The following is a 26,184-nucleotide window of genomic DNA, read 5'->3' on the forward strand; positions in this document are numbered from 1 at the left end:
GGCGAAAAAGAGCAGGCGCAAGGGGTGGGGGTGGGAGCGCGGGAGAGTTTTTACTTAAACACGTATTTCCTTTTTCTTTTCTTTTTGGACGATGCAGCGATTCCATGATATGAGCATTTTTATTTCCCCACGCTCGAACTCGCTGTGAGAAGCACTCGGCCCCGGCAGTAAGCGTAATGCCTTATATAGACGCGACTGCAGCCCGCAGGCAGCCCGGGCAGAGGCCCGCGGGCCCGGCCGCCCATTATCAGACAAACAGGTACCGCGGCAGAGATGCCCCCGGCGCTCTCCACGGCCTCCGAGCGGAAAAGTCGGGTCCCTCTCGCCAGGGGAGCTGCTACTCGGACAATAAGAACCCGCAGACACCTCACGACCGGAGAAGACGCAGAGCGAGGGGGCAGACTCAACGGCGAGCTCAGCAGAAACACAACCAACTTACTACGTCTCTCCCAACGGCAAAAGGCGATCTGCTAGCACGGCCGCGTGTTCGGGGCTCCGCTCGCATTTATGTACTTGTTTATTTACTTTCACTCTCGCGCCGGGGGAGGGGTGTGTGTCACCCCGACAAATCAGCACAAATCAATACACACTGCAGCTGCAGCCAGGGCGGCAGAAGCGGCTGTCTGTCCGTCTGCCCCCTCCCCCACTCTTCCTTTCCACCCGAGACCGAGAGCGCCATCCAAGCCCTATTATCCGGCTTCAGCGCTCCGTGCGTCCGGCCCAGGTAACAACTTCCCCCCAAAAACCGAAAGAGAGAGCGAGGAGAGGCACAAGCACAAAACCCCCTTGCAGAGCGGAGAATAAGTCGTTCCTGGGGAGGGGCTCTCTGTTTGTGGTACTTCTCCGGGCAGGTAACAACTCCACAAACACACCCCGGGAGCCTGGCTAGCGGCCCCGCGGCGGTTTCCCGGGAAGCTGCAAGTAGGTGCCCGTTCCTGCAACCTCTCCCGGTGTCGTCTCCACCAGCGCCCCCCAAAATGTGGACGTCGTGGGGCTCGGGGAGCCCAGCTTCTCCCTGGCGGGGCTCGGCCGGGCTCCTCCCCGCCCCCCACCCCGGCTGCTCCCGCGCGGGGCTGCCCCCGGGCCGAATGACAGGGGGGCGCGCGGTGGGAGGAGGGGCGCTTAGGGACCCGCGTCTCGGGCGCCTCGGAGCCCCGCTCCGCGAGCGCGCCGCGCCCGGGTCACAACTTTGCCGTCGGCGGCCGAGCCCGGTCCGCTGCGGCGCGCACAGCCCGGCGGCCGCGCACACACGCTCACACGGACCCGCACGCGCGCCCGCGGGCCGCCCCCGTCCCGCGCCCCGCGCCCCGGAGCCCGCAGCCCGCCCGGCGCCCCGGCCGCTCGGCCCGAGCCGTGCGGCCCGAGCGACGGCCGCTGGCCGCCGGGGCTGCGGGGCTCGGGCGACACTTTGCCCGGGCAGCGCCGGGAACAAGTTTGCGCCCGGGCTCCCGGGGGCCTCTGCGCACAGGGAGCACATCGCTGAGGGGGACGCGGAAGGAGGGGGCAGAGGGAGGCGCTGCCGGGGAAAGAGTAGGGAAAAGTGCGAAAAGAAGCAACAGCCGCTCCACCCGGGACCAGAAAAGTGCCCCGCCGCCTCCCGGCCGCGCTCCCTGCCGCTGGGGATGCGGCGGCGGCGGCGGCGGCGGCGGCTAACGGTCCAGGGAGGAGGCAGGGGCGGCAGGAGCCGCTAGGCGGAGAGAGACCAGGTAAGCGACATAACGGTTCAGGGAGAGCGAGCAGCCGCGGCGCGGCTCCGGCCGCGGCGGCAGCGGAGGGGGGCAGAGAGCACTACTTTCTACTTTCCCACTCCACTTTGCCTGTCCCTGCCCCGGCCGCCCCCAGCCCTGCTCGCCCCCCTCACCCCCGGGGGCGCCCCGGCTGCCCGGCTCCCCCTGGCTCCGCTGCTCCCCAGTCCCGTCCGCCACTCACCGTTATTGCGCCGCGGGTTCGCCTGCTTTCTGCGCTTACACCTGGGGCCATCCGCCATGATCCTCTCGCTTGTGTCTAAATGCTCGAGTCACCTCCTCCCCCTCCCTCCCCCTTCCCCCCACCCCTCCGCCTCCACCCCTCCCCCCTCCCCACCGCACCTGGTTTACGACACTCGCGGCTTTACGACATCACCTTCCTTACACCTAGAGGCGCTCGCTCTACGGCCGGAACCTTGTTGCTAGGGAGAGAGCGGTTTGCGGCCACCGCAGACGCAGCTGAGTTTGAATTGCGGGACGAGGGAAAAGTTTTCCTCAGGTGTCGCGGCATGGCGGAGGTGAGGGGGGAGTCGGGGTGACCGCGAGGAGGTGGTCAGGAAGAGAAAGGTAAAGCCGGAGGCTCCGCCGCTTTCTGCTGCTGACCTGTGGCCACACCCGCCACGGCTGCCTGGGGCACGTACGCGTCGGGCTAATGAGCCGAGTCCAGGGACCTGCGCCTTCCGTGCGGCCCCGAGCAACCTGTCCGCCCTCCTCGTGAAGGCTAGGCTCCGCTCCCACGCCCCGATCGCTTCCTCCGCGCACCCCGGGCCAGACAGAGGGCTGCCCCGGAGACTCCGCTCTTGGGGGTGGGAGAAAGGCAGGTTGGGGGACGGTGAGCGACTCGTTTTGACGGCGGGGACTCCCTTCCCTGGGCTCAGACGCACGGTAACACCCCCCCACCCCCTTGCCGAGCGAACCGGGATGGGAAGTGACTCCCATTAGATTGAACTTCAGCTGGACCGAAAGAGAGGCCAGAAGTTCCGCTTGCAAGTAACCTCGGCAGTAAAGCCGAATGAGTAATACCCACACTGCCCCTGTCTCACTTCCTCATCCGCACCCGCTCTCACCTGCTGTCACCTCGACCTCCCCGCCCCGCCCCACCCCGCCCCACCCCACCCCGCCGCCGGCAGCCGAGCTCTCGTTGCTCCTCCCCTGCTTTCCCTCGGAGTAGCCTGGGGGGGTTGCAGGCGTTCCCTTTAGGTTCAAGATAGAAGTAACCCACTCCGTAGGAACCTAAGTTAGGAAAAAACAAAGACTGACAAGGGTGATCTCCAAGAGTAATGGATTGCTGATCTTGTCCTGAGGCCTTGACTTTGTACACACGGGATTTCTGAAAGGATTTAGCTAGCAGGAATGCAAAGAAAGGCAAGGCTTGGCCGAATCAGCAGGGTTTAACTTTCTCTCTGCCACCTTCCCTTTCCATTAAGAAATGCCTTTTGGGAGCAACTTGATGGACTAAACGCTTTGCGGTGTATGTCACACACTATCTTTGAATTACAAAGGAACAATGTTGGGAGTTTGGGGACAGAAAATCAGAGCAAACGGAACCGTGGCAAAGGTTAGCAATAACATAGTAAACAGGTAGCACAGTACTGGTACATAGAAGGTGCTCAACAACTTAACACCTATAATGTTTCCTGGACCTATGGTAGCATTGCATTAAGTAAAGATAGTATTTGACACATCCTGCTGAATTTTAGAAGATTCATTAGTAATCTCATCAGTCTTTCAATTGAAATAAATTTACTGCTAAAGTCTGATGATTTAAAATTAGGACGTTGAATCCTGAATATAGATGAAAATTTTCTCTCTCACATTTGCTTTGACATTCTGAGAAGTGAATGCATTATTTATTGGTGCATGAAATGGGACTGGGACTGTAAATATTCCTGTACTATACATTATGTCTATGTATCTAATCTCATCCCTGAAGCGAGATCATTATTCTTAGTGACCATTTAAAATACAGGCAGTCCATGCTTTATTCAATACCATGGTACTTGTAATTGATGCATATTGAAATAGTGTCCTTGTTTTCTACAATTCAGTGGTTAGTCCCCCTTCCATTGTAAAAGATAGTGCTCATCACTTGCCTTCTGAATCAGGTCATAGTCCATCTTTTGCCATACAACTTTTCATTTATTTTTTACAGTCATGTTAATTTCTGGTCAAAAGAAAAGGAAATACTCTAACTCTAGCATACATTTAACCATCTGTTAGACTTTGGAAGTATCGCACATGCCATTTTCTCTTTGCCTCTCACCTTGATATCGTATAGACAATAAGAGTAGAAGTCATGGATCCCTTTACTGTCTGTTGGCTTAGTTATCTCTTCAGCCAGATTTCATTTAACTTCATGTAGCCAGGTACCTTTCACACACACACAAAAAGTTCATTTCTGTGTCCCTCAACATCTAGCAGAACACTTAAGCACATAATAAACTCAAAATATTTCTAAGATAAATTAGCATTGCTCCTATGTTTTGAACCTCTTCATAGTTGTAAAATTGAGGCTTTTAAATACCTTCTGTCCTTCAAGTTCTCAATACCAGTTGAAATCCTGGGTGTGAGAACTGCTCACCATCATTTATGTCCTGTCTTATTTCCAGATTAGTTTCTCTCGATTTAATTTCTCCATAATATTCTCCCAATGAGTAACTCTGCAAGGAAATAATATTACCAATTCAATGCTCCAATTTAAAAATCTCAGTTTTATAAAATCTTCTGATTGCTGTTTAATACATTAGGTGACTGTTTAATACACTTCATTTATTGTAAGGCTTAAAACATTATCGCAACCTGAGCTGGAATGGAGACAAAAGTAGTCTCAACAAATTTGCTGCTTTATACCTGGTGCAGTGTAATGGTAGCTGCTTTTCTTTAAATATAACTTAAGAATCAGGAAAAAAATATTAGAATCAATTCGTAAAGGAATACATTAAGATTTAAGTTTATTTAAGTCAAACGGTGAAACTTCCTAATAAGACTAACATATGTACTTCATTATTGATTTTTAATAATTTTGATACCATACACATGTGCTTAATAGAGACTCCTAAATTTAATATGTCAATGAAATGCCAATTTTCGGTGCTTTGTAGCTACACATATACACTGTAACACCACTTTTAAATCCTGTCTCCATATATGTGATGTGGCATATGCTGAAGAAGACATGCTGAAAATAAATTTCTGTGATCTTTTCCAAATTTACAGGGGAAAATGTAAATAGGTAGAATATTTTCAATATTGAGGTTTCTTGTATAAATTTTCATAAACTGTGCACCTGCTATTTGCTTTCCCTAACTCATGCATAAATTAGTATAAATTTTGACAAAATTATTTTAAAGTTAAAATGTTGATATTTCAGCATGTTCCACTGTTGAACATATGCTTTCTACATACCTCACTTCCAAAATACATCAGAGAAATGTAACCTGTGAGTATATGATCTTCATCCAAAGAGTTGATTATAGTCTATGAAAGGATAACATGTTGGGCCTCCTCCTCAGTTTTAATCATAATTCTTTGAAGGGAGTAGGTTTAATCCTTCAGAGTACAGACTTTAGGCTCTTCTAAAGGTGTTCCAGAATAATCCTATGGTGTAAGCATTGGACTGCTAACCACAGGGTGGATGGTTCAAATCCATCAGGAACTCCATACGATGAGGCTCTCTGCTCCCATAAAGACTTTGCTTCTAGGAAACCCTGGATAGGGTTGCTATGAGTTGGAATTGATTCAGCGAGAGTGGATTTGGACTGGTACAGCTATTCCATGGCTCATGAGTGACTCTGGATATGACGGGAACAAATGTGGACAGTGGTCATTTCATTGCTGCAATATCACCAAAGCCTGTAGCATTGAGGAAGGAAGGAGACATGACTGTGAAGTGATGTCTAGTCTTTAGGACCCACACTGACTTTTCTCAGAGCCTCCTGGGTGAGCATAGTAGGGGTTAAGTATTTTCAGGGACAGGTCTAATGCAGAGAGATCCAGATGCCAAGATATGGAGGATATCACTGAGCATCTGAAAGTAAAGCTAATCTTTTCCATAAGACCATACTAATTAAAAATGGATTGTTTTCAAAGGTACAGTTTCTACTATTGATATTACTGATGAGTGTGATTAACATTAATTTCTTATACTTTCAAGTATAGGTAGGTCATTTTAAGGATTTACTCTGATATCAGAAATTTAATAACGTGGTTTCTTCTGCCCGCCCCTTTCATCTCTGTATTTTTTTGGCACCTTGACTCTTAGCAGCTGACAGGTTCCATTACAGAGGATGGCTGTTTCTTTGAACTCCTGTCCTGGCCTACTGTACTCTTCCAGATCTTCACTTAGGATAACTGCTGTTCCTGTTTCATTTTTGGAATATGTATGAGCACATTTAAAATATTTGCAGTCAGGAACAGGTTTCAGATACTGTCCCATTGTGTTAGACTCACATGACAAAGTTGGTAATAAGCAAGAGCCCGTGGTCAATGTTCTCTACAATGTTAAAGCATTCTCAATTTTTCACCTCGTCTCTAGTTCCGTGTTTATTTTCTTTACTCAACTCATGTGCTGGTGTGTGGATCAGACTTTGTACCTCTCCCCACAGGTTTACTTTGTATTCATTCACTTCCTCCATCTTTCTCCTGGGCTTTGTTAGTCTGGGTACTTTAGAGAAACAAAGCCACAGAAACTCATATGTATAAGAGAGAGTTTTATATAGTTTAAATGCACATTAAGAAAACATCCCAATCCAGTGCTTCCCAAGCCCACAAGTCCAACATTAACCCATATGTCCGACACCAATCCACAAAGTCCTCCTCCATCTCACAAAAAACACTCTGTGATGCCGACTGCAGGAGGAAAGCCGAGTCAGTGAATGTGTAAACATCTCAGCGCTGGCAGGGGCCTTCACGTGGCTGCTCCAACTCCCAGGGCTAAATCAGGATAGGTCCATGTGGCTTCTCCTCAGGGAAGTCTTGCAGGAAGTCAGCCTTGCCAGCTGAAGCAGGGAACCAGCTAAGGCAGCTGCACTCTGATCAGACCATCACAAACAAGAGACCCGAGAACTAGAAAGGCGAGGCTCATCAAGCCATTTATCTCTCTGCCCTTTAATTAACCCCACATGTGTTTATCGGCCAGGTTGGCACAATAATCTGACTACCTCATGGATTTAACCGAGCTGTTTTTGTCTTACCCCCATCCCCGCCTTTTTTTCCCTCAAGTCTTTTTGAATTGTTCCAACTCTGTAAAAAACGCTTTGTTTTTTCATTTTGTTTGTTATTCTTTCTCTCTTGAAGTCCATTCTCTACTTTTGCAACCTGAGAGAAGCTAGCTTCAATAGACCACATCTCCCAGGCACCTTTGCCTTCTGGGTTTGACTTGGTTTTAGCCAATTGGGAAGTGTAAAATAATCTGAGGCAGGGAAGGAAGAGAAAGGTATTTGGTCCATTCACATCCTCCCCCCACCCCACCCCCACCCCACCCCCGATTTCCTCGTGCTTAGCTTTGGCTTTTGGTAGTAGCTGTGTGCCTTTACCGAAGGCCATGGCTCCTGTCAGTCACTCCTGTTCCACAGGTGTAAGTCTTCATCAGGTTCAGGTTCCAGAAACTCTGCTGCTTCCCTTTGTCCCTGCAGGCCTAAGGATAATAATGGTTCCCTGCTGTTGTTAGTCCTTGGGTGCTTTCTCATCCCTTATTGGCTCCCCTGGCCCGCCCACACTTCTGTGAATACCTCTTCTTTAAACTCATCAGTTAACCCTTTGAGGGCCCCATCAGTTTTTATCCGGCCCCTGAGTAATAATCATATAGAAATTGAAAATGTACTTTTTAACTTTATGGCCTATCAAGCAAGAAATCTAATACTTCTAGTAATTACTAAACTGAGTTTGAATGTGATGCAGATCTCAACATTATTCATTGAACAAACATACTTGTTCAATGAATAATATACTCACAATCTAATGAGGCTCTAATGAGTCTGTGTTGCAAAATCTAGCAAATACTTAGAGTGTGTCAAGAAATCTATTACAGAGTAATTATTCTGTAACTATTTGTGTAATGGACTCCTTCCCTCATTTACCTAAAATCCAGGTGAGACTGCATTTGCGTACTTGAAGCCGTGAGAAAGAGAGGGGGACACAACTATAACATTGTAGTATTAATATGGACAGAGCTTGCTGTTCCCAATACTGTAAAGAAAGATCTTTCTTCCCCTTCCCTCTAATTATAGAACCCTCTAATCTTATCACATAGCCACTTCAATGAGTCATATTTTTCAGCTTCCTTCTCTATGCCTACATGTTTCTGTGCGACATAGTCTGGGCCAGTGACATAAGAGCATGAGTGGAAAGGTCTCAACTCACTACCATTGAGTCAGTGCTGCCTCGTATTGACCCCCTGTGGGTTTCAGAGACTAACTGGGAATAGAAAGCCCAGTCTTTGTCCTGCAGTGGTTTTGAACTGCAACAAGCAGATCGCAGTCCAGGGGATAATCATTACACCACCATGGCTCTAACGTCATAGAATCCTTTATTAAACAAAAGCATCGGTGTTCGAAGCAATTGCCGGTAACTATTCCTCAGCATGGCCTCCTGTATCTGTACACTTCTGAAGGCAGTGCTTCCATGTCTAACCCTGCCTGAAGAATTTTACACTCTTCGCTCTACAACACGCTCTACAACATGTTCTTTGAGTTTTGAGAGCAAGACGTCTGAAGGGGCAAGAGTAGGGTTATACAGTAAACCGGGTAAGGTTGCCTAATGAAATTCTTGGAGAACAGCGCTTGCTAGCCTCAAGGAATGAATGATTTTTTAAAATTGTCGAGATGAAAAAACTGCTCAGTGCAACATTCCTGGCCTATTTATCACCAATGAAGCTTTCTTAAAACTTCTTCCTAAGCAACTGTGGTCATCCTGTGTCTTTTAATAAAATTAATGAACTTTATACCTTTAGGATATAGTCATCATACCCTTCTGAGATAAATTCTTTGCCTTGAACTTAACTGGTCCAGCAGATTTCCTTTGAAGCTACTGTTTGTTTTGTCAGGATTTTTTTATCTTAAAGCACCTGGTGAGACGACACACTTGTATTACTGAGAAAACTCATCTTCTGCTGTTCAAATACATTTTGTTTGGGAAAAAAAAAACTTGTGCATGTCTGAGGTAGAACCCTGGTAGCAGTACATTTTGCCTTAACATTGTATATGAGGAAGTGTGTGTGTGACCATGAAGACCTTCAAAGGTGGGTTATCACCTTTGCTCTTCTTCTTGGTAGTTGGAATCAGCCCTAATGGCTAAAGCCCCTTAAGGAAGACAGAGCAACAAGATTGAAGGCACCTAAATTGTTGATGCGTTGGAACACCATAATCAGCCCTAGGCTCCCATCTCTAGATCTTTTTGTAATCGCTTTATATAGAAGGAAAGGAAAGATTTCTTGTGTACAAAAACAAAACAAACTCATTGCTATGAAATCAATTCTCACTCATAATGACCCAATAGAAGAGTTGAGGCAGTAAATCTGTATAGGAACAAATAGCCTCATCTTTCTCCCATGGAGCAGCATGTGGGCTTGAACCACAGACCTTAGGGTTAGCAACACAATGCCGAATCCATAAAGTCCCAAACTTACATAGCCTACTGTGACCTTGCAATTAAAAACTTTTGTACCATAATTCAGAATAACGTGTAAGGTATCTAGTTTTACAGGCCCCTCACCTCCACCCCTGATCATTCCAGCACCTCCTAGGAGATAGTGTTTCTCACTGTGGGAAACACTGAGAATAACCCTTAGTGATTCCCAGAACAATACCAGAGAAACCCTTTAGGATATAGTAGAACCACCTTTGTAGGTTTCAGAGGTTCAGTGGGAGCAGATAGGCTCCTCTTTCTCTTGTGGTGTGGCGGGTGGGTTCAAACTGCTGACCTTGTGATTAGCAGCCCATGGTGTAGCTCACTAGCTACAATGCCACCAGGAAAATATTAATAAATATGTGTGTATGAGTTTGCTACTTTGTAATATTAATGAAATTATTCCAGGTTATGCACTCCTATAATGTTCTGCCCGGCTCCTGATAGTACCAAGTACACAGCAGGTCCTCAAGACACTGTGAAGAATAAGTCAATGTAAAAAAATTCCTCAGTGTATCCTTTAACACTTAGCTTTTCTTTTTAGTTTAGCACACATAACCAACATCCTTTCCATTCAGATTCTGCTGTCGGCTAGATGACCGCCACAGATTGTTGGAAAAAGGAGCCCTGGCAGTATAGTGCATTTGCAATGGGCTATCATCCTGAAAATTGACTGTTTGAAACCACCAGCAGCTCCACAGGTGAAAGATGGGACTTTCTATTCCCATAAACAGTCTCAGAAACCCACAGGGGCAGTTCTACCCTGTCCTATAGGGTCACTGTGAAGTCAGTGTTGACTTGATGGCAGTGAGTATTACCAAGAAGGCAAATTAGATTCATTTTCTTTCCCTGGACTTCAAATAATTTCAGCACTGCTCCAAGTGTTTCAGAACCCTTGGGGACTGAACAGTCAACCCACATCCCTAGCATTTCCCTCATCATCCATAGCACTGTTGTTTCACTATGATTTTTGCATCTGTCTCCTCATCAATAATTATGGGCAAGAAGGAAGGGTCCTGTCATGTGTGATTCATTCAGTTACAGGAGTTTTGTGAGAAGTAAATGAGATACTGTCTATTAAATGTTTTATATGATGCCTGATGCATGTAAGAAGTATAACTAGGGCTAATAAAAATAAAGTAGCAACAAAAGCAAAGTTTCAGGAAAAAATTAGAATCGTATATTAAAGACATAATCCACCAAAATGTCTACACAGAGAGTACTTTCCTGATCAAGGTTAAAGGATTAGATCAGTTTTATGCCTGAAAATGACACTTCAGGTAGACTTGGAAAGATTCTAAGTACAGGGAAAAAATAATTTAATGGATGAAAGTTATTTTCAATTGTTTTAAATAAAATATTAATTATGGAGATATTAAAAGTATTTTAGTTTTGTTTCTTGGTTTCATGCAACACTCATCAATTCACACTACCACAAGCAAAAAGATAAAAAGATTATAATAAGGTCATATCATTTGGATTTTTTTTTTTGTAACAACAAACTCTGCATTGAGTCAATCAGAGGATTGAGTCATTTCTGACTCATAGCAACCTTATAGATGATAATCTGTACGAAGCAGACAGGCACATCTTTCTCCAACAGAGTAGCTGGTGGGTTCAAACCACTGACCTTTTGGATAACAGTTGAGTGCTTAACCACTGCACCAGCATCCAGGTCTTTGAAGTGCAGAATCAGGAAACATAGATAGGCAGGCAGCACCTCTTCATCTCTCTGTGCATCTGTTTACTTTTCTCTGAGGACCTGCTGCTGTGCATAAAGATGATACTGTCTCAGAGGAGAGGTATTGAGTAGCCTTCAAATAGTTGCCTATGATAACATACAAAGCTTAGAATAAAAGCAATCACCTATACTCCCATTCCATCAGTATATTTTGATCAATCTTTACCATGTATAGTCTTTATCGTCATCATAATACCTAATTTTTGCCATATGCATAGGAAAAGAATTATACTACTTTCACTTAATATGACATTTTTTTCTATATAGGCATGTAACTATTTCTTATCCTTTATTACTTGACTGTAATGTTCTTTCAACATGATATAATTTACTGAGCAGTTAAGTTCCTTGTAGGCCTTTTGTGTGTGAAAAGAAAAACACACATACAGTTTTTGTTTTTGTAGAATTTCTTGGAACAGGATTCTCAAGTGGTAAATTACTTAGTCAATGAGAATGAACATGGTTGCATGTTTCCATGTATATTGTACCACTATATACTCTAGAAATAGATGAGAATGTGATATCATTTGGTAGTAGAAATAATTGCTCAACATCTTAGAATGTGTAGGAAAACAGCTAAATATAGTAATCAAGAGCATATATGAGTATAACTGGTAAATTCCATACTGGATTAAACCAATGATTATTCTACTTCTTGATCTTGAGGCCTATTCAAGTACTTTAATACTCAGTAATAGAGGAAAAGCATGTCATTTGGGCTGTTCCATACCATTTGGTCGCTTCCAACTCATGGTGATCCTTTTGCATGACAGAATGAATATATATTTTTAATTTTAAAAGATTGTGTTAAAATATTTTCCTTAACAGTTAAAAAGGGGACAGTTCCTTTTTCTAATTAATTATATTCTAATTAATCCTATGGAATTTTTAAAATTAAAGAAATATCTAATAGCATTTTCAGACACCCCCCCCCCCATATGTCAAATTCTTGCATGTTCTTTTGAAAGATCATTAACAGTAGGATTCATTTTATATGCTGGCAAAGGTTAGTGATCTTGAAATTCTTGAGTAAGTGTGCTTGGTTATTAAATGAAGTAGAGAATAATCCAAAGGAGCTCTAAGGAATAGTCTACAAGTATTTTAAAGAAATCAAGCAGCTGATCTGGGAGCTCTCAACAATCATAACATTAATTAAATGGGCGAGATAAAGAGCAGTGCCTGTAGGTTACTACCATATGAGACACACACATCTATGTGCGTGTGTGTAAATACAGTTCAAAATTGTGATAAAGTGATTCTAATGAAAGCTATATGATACACATGTATGCACTGTCAATGTTCAGTCCTACTAACAAGCAGAAATAAAGCATGGCCCCACAAAATTAACAGTCTTTGGAAGCCAGTATTTTTACTGTGAGTCCATACTTATACCATACAATTTGGACCGAGTTTCCATTTTGCTGACTTTCTATGATAAATCTTAATTTCTGATATTTTTTCTTGTTCTCCTTTAGATTGCTTTTATCTAGCAAAGTGCCCCTTAGGAAATAGAAAATTTTTTTCATTTTAACAAAAAATAGATGAATAAGAAAGTCCATATTTAACCCAATTGGTCTATACTACAAGTTGATCGATATTTCCACCCTCCCTATATGTCGGAGTAGAACTGCCTCATAGGGTCCTAGGCTGTAATCTCTACAGATCTTTTCTCCTGTAGAGTGGCGGGCGGGTGGGCAAATCACCCAACTACTCTGAGTGGGGGGTTCCCTCGCAACAGAATGAAAAGACCTTCTCTATATTAACAGGATTTTGGTGACAATCACATGAATTTGTGAAAGGGGAAGTTATTTTGAAAACTAAAATGGTTTGAACTCTTCTGTATCATTCTGCTATGTTTGTCAAATCAAATATTAAAGAATTTTGAAAATCCAGGTCTCTTGAATGTGGTCACTTCATCATGTGAATTGATTATTTTGTTTTTAATTTGTTTTCCTTCTCTTGCTCACCCTCTGGTGGAAGGGCTTTTAAATACTGAAATGTCACACACACACACACACAAGGCAAACAGAAAAGCAGAGTGGAAAGAAGTCTGAAATGTAATATTATGTCAAATATTTGACTAAAATGTTAAATTTACCCTCATGTCATTTTCTAATGTATTCATTTCCAAATTTTTTTTGCAAGAACTGCTTTTGTTTTATGGCCAGTTTTATCTCTAAAATTATTTGCTTAAGCTTTGGCCAACATATCCTATTAACTAGCTAATGTAATTTGATTTTGTTATATTTTTCTTCTAGGAATATTTTATGGTGTACCTACATACCATCATTAAAAGTTTACAGTCAAATTATTTATTCTTAGCTTTGATATTGATTTATATCATTGCTGTATATGTTTGAGGAGCCCTGGTGGAGTACTGGCTACTCATTGGGCTTTTAACTACAAAGTTAGCGGTTCAAAACCACCAGTCCCTCTGCTGGAGAAAGACGGAAATTTTCTACTCCCATAAAGAGTTAGAATCTCAGAAACCCAAACAACCAGTTCTACCAGTCCTATGGGGTCACTATGAGTTGAATCGACTTGATGGCAATGAGTTTGTGTGTGTATATATATAGATATACACACACACACACACACTGTTGTTTCACCTTCAGTAATCATGTTTTTTGCTAGAAAGTCCAAGGTAAAATAGAATATAAAGCATATACATTTGTAATCAATCAATATCACTAAACATCTCTTGCTATTAGTTGCAACTCAAAGTATACTACCTTAATGTTGTAAAGAATGGTGGAATTTAGTCATTTTATGTATATTGGATTCATAGTCCTAGATATATATAATTTCTCTTAAAGACCCCAAATTATTACTTGAATTCACCCTTTCACAATTGTGTTTTTGATTAGTAACATTGGAATCAAGTTGATTGTAGCTCCTACTGTCCATAATAGGACAGAATAGAACTCCCTCACACCGAGGGTTTTCAAGACTAGACATCTTTACAGAAGCAGACTGCCACATCTTTCTCCTCTGAAGCTGTCATGGGTACAGACCATCAACTGCTCAGCTAGCTGCCCATCACTCAACCAACTGTGCCACCAGGGGTCCTTGATTGTCCATGGCACCAATAAATACTTGTGTTTTATTCAAATAGTATACGAATATGGACATTATCCTGGCAGATCTTTTCATTAACTAGCTGGTAGCATTTATAAGTACTATAAAAAGTAATACATAAATACAAATCATCAAATGGTTAGCAAAAACTTTATAAACAGCTGAAATGATTAGTAGAAGTTTTCCAGCTTCTATAGGAAAAGCTTTAAAACGTCGACTATATGGGAAAATAAGTCTTCTGAGATCAAATTAATGTATTACAGTTCTACCCTCTTGTTTTTACTTTCTGTGGCTATAGAACACAGTAAAGAAAAGTTATGACAAATTAAATTTTTGTTTTCCTTATCTAATTAACTTTATATATAGATAGATAGCAATATATTTTTAACTAGTGAACTTATAGCAATACAATAGAAAAGTTTCCAATTAAAATATGCTAGGTGTCAGGAACTACAAGAGTTATGGTCCCTATAACAATCTTAACATACACCTAGAGTGCACAAATGTCACATCATAGAGATTTAAAGGTTCCTTTAGTAGTAATGTCCAACAGTGAACATGCCCAGCATGTGGCAACTGAACACTCATAGGTATTCCCATTTTCACTCTTAATTTATAAAGGGGCCTGTGTTTTAATATAGACATTCATATTTCATTCCGTGGTTATTGTTCACAATAAGAATAAGTATGTTGACTGGGTACAAGACCATACCCTGAGCCTTTTCTGTCTAGGCTACCTCATCCAGTTCTAGCACCTTTAAATATCACCTATATGTTAGGTGTGATTGAGTCAGTTCCAACTCGTATTGATCCTGTATACAACACGAGAACAAAGCACCGCCCAAGTACGTGCCGTCCTCACAATGGATGGCATCTCTGAGCCAATTGTTGCAGTCCCTGATGGACTTCCCCCTTTTCACTGCCCTTCTATTTAACCAAGCGTGATACCCTTTCCAAGCTACTTTCAGTTTTCACCAGTACTGTAATTCACATTTATCATTCTGCAGTCTTCCTCATTAAAATGTCAAACTTTGATATGCATATGACACTATCAAAAATGCCATGGCTTAAGTCAGGCCCACTCCAGTCTTCAAAGTAACATCCTCAATCTTCAAACCTAAAGTGATCTTGTGCAGCAGATTTGCCCAAAGCAGTGTGTCATTTGATGTCTTGTCCTTTGCTTCCATGAGCATTGATTATGAATCCAAGCAAAATAAAATCCTTGACATCTTCATTTGTTTCTCCATTTACCACGAAGGTAGCTATTGGTACAGTTGTGAGGATTGTGGTTTCCTTTACATTGAGTTGTCATCCAAGTGGAAGAGTGTAGTCCTTTATTTTTTTTTACAAATCATTTTATTGGGGGCTCTTACACCTCTTATAATCCATACATCAATTGTATCAAGCACTTGCCCATGTGTTGCCATCATTTTCAAAATAGTTTTCTTTCTACTTGAGCCCTTGGTATTAGTTCCTCTTTTTGCCCCCACCTTCCCACCCTTGTGAACCCTTGATAAATCAAAAATATTTTTTAAGTATCTCCCTTTACCCACGTTTCTGTTATTTGCCCCTGGTTGGGGGGAAGTATACATAGATCATTGTGATTGGTTTCCCCTCTCTTCCCACCTTTCCCCTATCCTAATGGTATCGCTACTCCAATTATTGCTCCTGAGGGGTTTATCTGTCCTGGATTCCATGTGTCAAGAGCTGTTCTCTGTACCAGTATACATGTGTTGGTCAAGTGGGATTTGTAAGGTAATAGTGGGGGGGGGGGTAGGGAGGGGAGGAAGCATTAAAGAATTAGAGGAATGTTACGTGATTCACTGGTGCTATATTGTACCCTAGATGGCTCAACCCTTCCTTGTGACCCTTTTGTGAGGGGATTAAAAATGTAATTGGCCTATATTTTATCCAGAATTTGGGTATACTATGGGCATAAATCAAGCACTAACATCCACTGTGGCCTGTTGATACTTGTTTTAAAGCATTTCCCTTGATGCATCTACTTCCTTTCCATTGCTAGTCAGCACTGAACTGACCAAAAGGCTATCACCAGATACAAGTGTTTGAGGCAAAGAATTTGACAACTTATTAGCTAGAAAAGTGCCCCCTTGAATAATTCAAAATTGATTGAAACCTCTTCCCATATATAAAATCATTCTGAAGTTTCATTAAATTTTTTACACTTGAGTCCCTAATAAAATGTAAAAGAAGAAAAGAGAAAAAAATGATTAGGGCAAAGACTGTACAGATGTGCTTTATACAATTGATGTATGTATATGTATGAACTGTGAAAAGAATTGTATGAGCCCCAATAAATTGTTAAAATTAAAAAAAATTTTTACACTTTTTCTCTGTATAGCCTTGGAAAACATAGATCAGTGATGTAGCAGCAAAAGACACCATGACACCAAATAGGAAGCAAGGATTTGAAAGATGCATTGGCCCTCTAATTTCCAGGCCACTTGATAGCAGATCCAGTTCATTACACAGGAAAATTGCTTGGTCTTAGGAAAAGAGGGTGGTGGAGGCCAGGGAAAATGAGTTAGCCACCACTAGAGTTCACCTTGCAATTCAATCACTTAGCTCTAAGTAGAGAATGATTGCTGCCATGTTCCCGATAAAGAGTAAAAGCTGCTTCCACAGTGAGGTGGGGAATCGTGTACTCATAGACCCTGTGTTTGGGTTTCTGAAGAAAGGAAGGAAGGAAGGATCCAATATATGTGAATGCACTTACTTGGTTTAATAAAGAATTCACCATTTGTAGGGTCTCTATCATATGATTTTATTTTCACTTAATTTACCTACTATTTTATGTGATTGGAAACTGGGATTCAGAGAAGCTACATCCACATAGTCTGTATAGTCCACATTAGAACTCAAACACAGATATTAACCTCAAATACCATGTTAACATGCTTTATGACTATTACCTTATTATACCAAGTAAGCTAAAGTAATGCTCAGGGCTCTGCCAGGTCAAGATTCTAAAGCCAAATAAGGTAATATTCATGGAGGAGAAGATCAAATATTATAGTGATGTATATTTTGTTGTATTCCAGTATGTAACTTTTTTCATTGTATACAAATTTGGAGTAACTTGTAGTTTTTATCTACACCATGTCCTCTTCTATAGTTGACCAGTTCCATGAACACAACATTTCCTTGTTTCTCTTGCCAAGGTAGGTTTTTGGTGGTTTTTTTTACTTAAGCCACTATCCTTCTTTCACCTCTTCCCTTCTACCCTTTATTCTTCATTAACTTCCCTTGTGGAGAGTGGTCTGTTTCTAACCACTCATTCCACATTTTTGTCATCCAGACCTTATAATCAATTGCTTTCATAAACATTTTAATAACAAAAAACATGGCTAAGAACTCCTCTTACTTGCATTTTGTTTTAGCAGTATGCTAATAGAAATGGACAGGTGTGAAAAGTTATAAATCTGTAAGATAGGCGCTATCACCTGATGTGGGAGAAGGGCCCTGATCACATGAATACAGAAAGAGATCACATTTGATCTCAGAGTGCTTAATAATCTAAAAGTAACCCAACCGATAATGTTTCTTGGAAGAAGTACAGCCAGAGTTCTCAGTGGTGAGACTTTGTCTCATGTACTTTTAACATGTCTGGAGAGACCAGTTTCTGGAGAAGTACATCATGCTCGGTAAAGTAGAGGGCCAGGGAAAAATAGGAAGGCCCACAGGAGATGGATTGACCCCTTGGCTGCAACATTGGGCTTAAGCAAAGGAACAGTTAGGATGGCACAGGACTGAGCAACATTTTCTTCTGTTATACAAAGGAGCGCTATGGGTCAGAACTGATTCTGGCACCTAAGGCACCTAACAACCCAAACAACCCAACACAAAGGCTGAAAAGGTGATCATCTTGTTATGGGATCACAGGAACTTTCATCACATTTTAATATCATTGAGTATGGTGTGAACAGTGTACACCAACTCTTGGGACTAAAGAGGAAGAGTTGGATTTTGAAGCAAATATCTTGAATGTGAGTAGGGAGAACAAAAATGGAAAATAGAAGTTTATACCAACTGCCATTGACTTGATTATGACTTTTATCAACTTTCTCCAATAGATTAGAACTGCCCCTTTTGGTTTCTGAGACAATCTTTAGGAGAGCACACATCCACATCATTCTCTTGTGCACAGCTGTGGATTTGGACTGCTGAGTTTACAATTAACAGCCTTAACAGTAACTCACTACTCCACCAGGGCTCCTTCAAAAGTTCATAGATAAAACTTTCAAGATGTTTTTCAATTGATAAAACTCACTGCCACCAAGTTAAAGCTGACTGACTCATAGAGACCCTAGAAGGACAGAGTAGAACTACCCCTGTGAGTTTCCAAAACGATAACTCTTTAGGGGGGTAGAAAGGCTCTTAATTCTCCCTTTTTAGCGATAAACTACAAAAACATGAATTTCTGAAGAATGTGGTAGTCCTGAAATAAAAAGATTATCCCTGGTGCATCTTATCCAAGCTCATGGGAGCAAAGAGGGAAAATGGAGTCCATCATGGCCCACCAAACCCCGAGGACGATATTCCTGCACAGAGGAGCCAGTGCACAGAGAGGACCATAGGGCCGGCCCCACCACGTGTCACAACGTCCCTCACTGACCCATAACGCTACAGGGGACAACATTAGAGACAGTTCAGGAATTGTGCCCAATCTGACCCTACCACACCAGGATGAACACTAAGGGTGTACAAAGAGCAGCAAAGGAAACAAAGTGATGAAGTCCCCGGAGAATACCAAAAATAGACGTTGGGGCCAAGGCGTTGCACTCCATCAGACTTGACCAGAAAACACTCCTAAAAGTCGTCAAACAGACCTGGAACTATTTACAGGCTCTTTTTCTGTCCTTGGTTTTGTTTGTTGTTGTGTTCTTTGTTTTGTTGGTTTGCTTTGTCTTGTTTTTGTGCTTATTATTGTCTCTGCGTGGCTTCCTAGATAAGATAGGCTGGATAAACAATCCAGAGGAGAAAACAATGGGACTGATGGTTTGGGGAGGGGCTCAGACACTCAGGAGGGGGAGACTGGGGAAAATAATGGGGTGTCAACAAACTCAGGGACAAAGGAACAACAAGTGATCTAAAACCGATAGTGAGGAGGATCTAGAATGCCTGGTCGGCCTTGATTAGGGGCAGTGTAGCCAAGAGGAATTACTGAAACCCAAATGAAAGCCAAACATGATCATGGGCCAAGAGAAAAGTAAAAGGAAATAGAGAAAAGAAGTAGAAGGCAAAGGACATTTATAGAAGTCTAAATACAGGTATGTACATATGTAAATAGATATATGAGGATGGGGAAATAGATGTATCTGCATATATTTATATGTTAAGTATTAAGGTAGCAGACAGACATTGGGCCTCTACTCAAGTACTCAATGCAAGAACATTTTGTCCTAATAACCCGGCATTTCTTGATACCTTCACGTCAAGATCGCTGAAGACAAAATGGGTGCATAAGCAAATTTGGTGAAGAAAGCTGATGGTGCCTGGCTATCAAAAGATACAGTGTCTGGGGTTTAAAGGCTTGAAGATAAACAATGGTAATCTAGCTCAGAAGCAACTAAGCTCACATGGAAGAAGCACACCAGCCTGTGTGATCATGAGGTGTCAATGGGATCAAGCATCAAAGACCCAGAAAAAAAAGTGTGCATGAGGGGGAGTGCAGAGTCGAGACCCAAAGCCCATCTATAGATAATTGGATATCCCCTTACAGAAGGGTTACAAGGAAGAGATGAGCCAACTAGGGTTCAGTATAGCACTGACAAAACACAATGCTTTAATGCTTCCTGCTCCCCCCACTATCATGACCCCAATTCTACCTTACAAAGCTGGCTAGACCAGAGCATGTACATTATTACAAACAACAGCTGGAAACACAGGGAATACAGGACAGATAAACCCCTTGGGACCAATAATGAGAGTAGTGATACCAGGAGGAGAAGGCGAAGGTGGGGGCTCATAGGGGTACCAATCACAATCATCTACATATAACCCCCTTCCAGGGGGATGGGCAACAGAAAAGTAGATGAAGAAAGACAGCTGTTGGTGTATGACATGGGGGAAAATGATAAACTATCAAGGGTTCGTTGGGAGGGGGGTATGGGCTGATACTAAGGGCTCAAATAGAAAATGTTTTGAAAATGATGGCAACATATGTACAAATGTGCTTGACACAATGGATGGATGTATTGATTGTGATAAGAACTATAAGAGCTTCCAATAAAATGATTAAAAATAACAAAGATAGTTTACCTGTTAAAAAAAAGAAAGGATTATCCCTTTAGAGGAAGACATGCGATGGTACACACTGGAGTATCTTAGAAGTTCATATATGTTCTAGAATGAATTCTTCTAGTGGGGCTAAACCAAGTGAAAGTCTAATATATTACATTAATGCAAGGATAATCCAGAAACTTAATTTTTCAATATATATTTTTGAATGATCTTATGTTAATTTACAAGTAGGAGATAGAGTGAAGACATGAACATGATATTAGTTCCTTTTGGGCCAAAACAAATTGACAAAAAAATTGACAACTAGATAAATCATCTGTAACACTCTCAAGACTCTATGCCCTCCTTTAATATGCACATTTAAAATTACCTAAATAGAACAAAATAAGAATGATGGAAATGGGTGGTAGAGGAAATTTTTGTTCTAAGATATCAGAAGATGTCAATTGTAGAAGGGAATTCAAATAACAGGGTAACCTTTTTTCAGAAAGCTGGTCCACTAATAACATCTTGGCAGCCTAACCCTTCAAGCTAGACAAGCTGTCAGTCTTAAGAAGCCAAGACTTGGTCGTTTTATGCTTATCTATACTCAAAAACAAATGACTGCAGAGTAGGAAAAAAATTCAGAAACCTACCAAAATAAGCCGACTACAGAGTGAAAAGGGAACAAAGAATGCACCTTCATTTCACCACTGTGACACTATAAAAAGATTTAAGAGACTTATTGTAATTGTGCTTCAGAACAAAGACTAAAGAATTCTGTGAGCATCCATATATAAGATGTTCTTATTGAGAAGTTTAAAGGGTAAAATTTAGACTCAAGATTCTTAACTGCACATTAACTCAATTCCTAATTAATGTTGATAAAAACTAAGGGTCTATTACTCAATCCAAGAAACCAATCTGGAAATAGTAAATCTAGATACAGGTGGTAATATTTTCACACAAAGTAGTGTTAACAGAGAAAGAATCTCAAAAGTCAACCAAATCATCAACATCTTAGAACAAAAGAAATTATAATGAATGGATTTTTAGAAAATTGAGGATGGCTGTATAAGATAAAGCCAAGATTAAACATTAAACAGCTAAAGATATCAAAGCATGTCATGTGACCTTTATAAGCCCAGCTTCAACCAAAGAAAACCACCTAAACTTTTAAAAGAGGGAGACTGTGGCTAGATTTTATGTCAACTTCCATGTGGAAGAAAGTGCAGCAATGGAGTGCAAACCATCCATAGCAAGTGATGACCATGCCTCCTTTTTCAGAAAAGAGACTGGGAGCCTGCCTCTATCTCTTTTTCACCCTTTGCAGTCCTGCTTGCTGGGATTCCATAGGGTGGAACCCTGAGCCTGGGAGCTGTTTGTGTTCCTCTAACTTGGATCCACACAACTCTGCACCCACAGCTCTGTGGTCGCCCTGCTTCCTGATTCACCTTTTTGTTTCTTAGGACTAGAGCTATGTTAGGCTGAAAAGGGCTTCAACTAGCCTCAGATCCGTGGACTTGAGGTGGATGAGACTGGGACTTCGTGATACAAAATTACCATATATACTCGTGTATAAGCACAAAAATGTGCTGAAAAACGGGTTCAGCTTATACACGGGTCGGTGGTACCCCAGCGAGAAGTAACATCGAGTACCTGTTATCTCGTTATCTCATGGGTGATTGCTGTTTCTCCGCTGTTCATTCAAAGCCCAGCTGACACTGCAGGGCTTTGAATGTTTGTTTACTACATCTAACCAATCAGAGCCGTTCTATGATGTGTATCTTTGAATAAGCCTTTTAAAGACTGTGTGAAGGATGTGGCATGAATGGATGGCATCTGGTCAAGCCCGACTAACAGAAGGAGGAAATCTCATGAAGCCTGACATAGAGTTCATAGCAAAGTGGGTTCGAGATGCATGGGAAGACATTCCAGAAGACATGGTGTGATGTGCCTTCCAGAAATGTAGTATTAGTAATGCTATGGATGGCAGTGAAGACTGCGCTTTGTATGAAAATGACAGCAGTGATGGTGATAACGGTGATCTCAGTGAGGACAGCGTCCATGATGACCTCACACCAGCTGAAGCTCTGCATTGGGATACAGATGATGATGAGGAATTCAGTTTTGTAGGATTTTAACTCTTTACATGTTAGCTTGATTGCTGATTGAGCTCAGGGAATAGTACTCTTAAGGTATCATTGTTGATACCTTATTTTTTTTGTTGTTGAACCTATTTTCCACTTACTGTGCTGGTTTACTAATGTTAAATGACTTGTCCTTTTATTTATGTTTTTAATTTAAAATAAATATTTAAATACATTACCCCACTGATGTCTCAATTTTTAGTAGTTTTATTTTCATTTGTTTTGATTATTGAAACTCACCAATAGCTTCTGCTTATACTTGAGTCAATCAGTTTTTCTGGTTTCCCAGGTAATAATTAGGTACCTCAGCTTATTCTCGGGTTGGCTTATATCCGAGTATATATGGTACTTCTTCATATAAAGTTCTTTCTTACATAAGTGTCACTGACTTTGTTTCTCTAGACAATCCAACCTAACACTCATTTAACAGATATTGATTGATCTGTTTGTGTATGCCAAACATACTCTACTGGGTTCCTCATCAAGAAGTCATACAGATAAAAAGTCTATGCCTAATAGAACATATACTCGAGAAGAGTGAGAAATATCACACACAAGCATAATAAATGACTACTGTTGAGACCCTTGAGGGGTCCAGGTTGTGTAGTGATTATGTGTTGGGTTGCTAACTGCAAGGTCAGGGTTTGAAACCACCAGTCACTGTGCAGGAGAAAGATTGGGGCTTTCTAAAGAAGTACATCTGAGAAACTCACAGGACAGTACCACTCTTTTATACAGGCTCTCCATGAGTCAGAATTGACTCAGTGGTAGTGAGTTGTATTGTTTGACGCTGTTTTGTTTGTTTTTTGGGTCTGTGTGATTGAGTCCACTTTGACGCATCATGACCCTGTAGAGAGTTTCTGACTTTGTAAATTTTTCTGGGAGCAGACAGCCATTAGTGGGGTAAACTGCTGACCTTGTAGGTATCAGCAGCGCCATCAGCAGCACCATCAAGGTTCATTACTAGTATAACAAACAAGTAAATGATATATTAGAAAGGGATTGCATGCTATAGAAGCAGAGCAAGGTAAATGCCATGGGAGTTGTGGAAGGATCATGAATCCTATTTTAAGTGACGACAACTGGAACATTCCACTGGCCTACAATGAGTGCACTGGTTTATTGAAGAGAATCTGAGTGGAGCTAAGAGTGTAGGAGGTGTCCAGTGAATGAATGTTGGATTTTAGCTACTCTAAAAATTCTTGTTGGGTCCAAAGCAGGTATCCTAGCAAAAACTAAGTGGTAAAATTCTTATGAAAGAAATACATATTTTTGATAAATACTATAGTAAGCAAAATCTATTATGTCTTCCATTAAGTGAATCTCTAACACCTGTTCCCTTTATTTACCATACCTTTGTTTTACATTTTGTTAAACTAGTATTTCAGTACTGTTTTAAAACAAAATAATTGAACATATGTGCTGTTTCAGTCATAAAACATTTACATCCTTTCCATCAGTGTGAATGATGATATAATTGTCTATGTTTGAATATTTAAGAAAATAGTAATTTGTTTAATTGCCACCAATGAATATGTACAGCTCATCTGTTCTCAACAAGGGCTGAATAATATGAAGGAATTTAAAAACAGTGATGGGCTAAGGACCTTCAGCTTCCTGTGTATTTTGCTTATTTCTTTTCAACTTATTCATCCATAGTGTTGCTACAGCCATAGTTCCAACAGCAGTCATTGTCAGGACAAATACATGCAAGACCCTGTAGACATGGGAACACATTCCTCCTTTTTTTCAAGCCTTAAAAGATTATTTGAATTTGGAAACTAATTTATTATTGCTAACCTAAAATAGTAATAGTTTAGAGAGCTTCATACTCTTTATCAGTTAAAATCTCATTTGATCCTCCCAATACTACTGTGATGTTACAAAGAGAAATTATTTTACCAAGGTCATGACTGGTGTTGGGGAGGGGGAGTGGGCACAACTTGTGGGGACAACTATCTTTAAAGAAAAAATAGCCCAAGTTATTTATGTTTTAGTCACTTGTTTTTGTTTTGAAAGCAGAAAAGGTATTTAACAGGGCTTGGGTAGCAAAGCCTCTGTATCTCTTGTACTATCGAAGTAAATGTCTGTCCTTTAATGACTAAGCATCTTTTCCTCGTGCTACACTGTTCCCTGTTTCTCTGCCTCTGCCGGCAGCACAGCTCACCTCAGCTCACCCTTCCTTTTCATTTCAGGGGGTTAGGAACAGAATTGCTGTGATCTCCAATGAGGGAATTGACTTGTTATGTACAAGTCTTTCAGGTGTTTTATTCTAAACATTGTACTCACTTTGGATATGGTGTACACAGAAAAATGTTCAAAGTGAAGCAGCAGCTCATACAGTATTTTAAATTCATGATTGTTTAAGATTCAAAGATGAGATCTTAAACTGGATATTGTAATATATTTTCAAAGAAGAAGTCCTACAACTTTGTAATTTATGGATCAAAACAGAATTTTAGGTCCAAATCTCTGAAATATTTCGGTTCCAAGCAGAATTACTATGTGCTGAGACATTGGGTTCTTTCACTGTATAATAATCAGTGTCTGGAACATTAACTGCCATGGGCTCTGCCTCAGGTCTCAGTCATTAATGAAGCTTGCAAATGAACCTATCTCCCTTTTTGAAAAATGCAACAGAAAATGTGTGAAATATAGAGATTGCTGCTCCCCACCCCCACCACCCCCCCACACACGCTTTTTAGAAAATTCTCTTAGTGGGAAATTTTTTGATGTGCACTACTAAGGAATTAGAAATCAAGTTTAATTGCACAGTGAATTTTAGGGTAGAATTTAGCATTATCCAACAGGAGGAAACCACCCCAACTGCAGGTTAAAAGCATTTTATTATGTGTAGCACATTTCTAAAGATTGAAATAAACCTGCATGGGGAAGGTAGGATGATGTCCCAGAGAGCTCAGTATCTTCTTTTGACAGTTTCCAGGTGAGCAGATTTGTAATTCATTCCAGATTTTTAACAGGTTCATTAGGATGCGCTTCATTGTTCCAATGACATACTGTTTGGGGGTTTTCTTCCATAGTTTCCCAGCAAGCAGAACAGGTGAGCCCCTCTACTGTGTACTGAGTCACATAGCTCCTCACCTACCCAAGGACTTTGCTCCTGAAATGATCTCCTTCTTTCTGCATCCATACTCCCTCCTATTTGCAGACAAAATGTACTAGTGTAATCCTGAGCCATCAAGTTAATACCAACTCACAGAGACCCTAGAGGACAAACTACTGTACTATATTTTTTATAGTTCAACTGTCCAATAGGGTTTCCAAGACTTCAATCTTTTCAGATGTACACCACCACATCTTTCCACAGAGCAGCTCCCCGCCCCCCTTTGGATATTAAATTATTTTATTTATATTTTTATTATTAATTGGGAATATATCATATCATCCCACTGTTCAATCACATCAAGTAGTATTGTATTTTCTCCAAATAGAATTACCCCCTATAATTACAATGTGATGTGTGAATGTTTAAGTTTACTTTCCCATGATGTTGGTTTGGTGACTTTTAGGATTTTCAAAATTCTACAGTTCATACTGCCAAACCTACTTTCAGGGACCTCCAATTTCCTTCAATACTGTCTCG

General features: G+C 41.4%; 1 protein-coding gene and 1 long non-coding RNA gene across 10 annotated transcripts in view; one reads left to right on the forward strand and one right to left on the reverse strand.

Moving 5' to 3' along the window:
- ZEB1 (zinc finger E-box binding homeobox 1) overlaps window positions 1-2,048 on the reverse strand; it is a 207,625-nt gene extending 205,577 nt beyond the window's left edge. For all 7 annotated transcript variants that reach the window (XM_075550339.1, XM_075550341.1, XM_075550338.1 and 4 more), the window contains exon 1: window positions 1,930-2,048. In XM_075550339.1, the coding sequence (XP_075406454.1) occupies window positions 1,930-1,987 (58 nt within the window). In that variant the 5' untranslated portion in view covers window positions 1,988-2,048. The remainder of the gene's footprint in view (window positions 1-1,929) is intronic.
- The window catches only part of LOC142448420 (uncharacterized), a 298,254-nt gene continuing 273,605 nt past the window's right edge, over window positions 1,536-26,184 (forward strand). For all 3 annotated transcript variants that reach the window (XR_012784522.1, XR_012784523.1, XR_012784524.1), the window contains exon 1: window positions 1,536-1,706. This is a non-coding gene — a long non-coding RNA (uncharacterized LOC142448420). The remainder of the gene's footprint in view (window positions 1,707-26,184) is intronic.

The sequence above is a fragment of the Tenrec ecaudatus genome, chromosome 5 (genome assembly GCF_050624435.1).
Source record: "Tenrec ecaudatus isolate mTenEca1 chromosome 5, mTenEca1.hap1, whole genome shotgun sequence".
In the NCBI taxonomy this organism is placed as follows: Eukaryota; Metazoa; Chordata; class Mammalia; order Afrosoricida; family Tenrecidae; genus Tenrec; species Tenrec ecaudatus.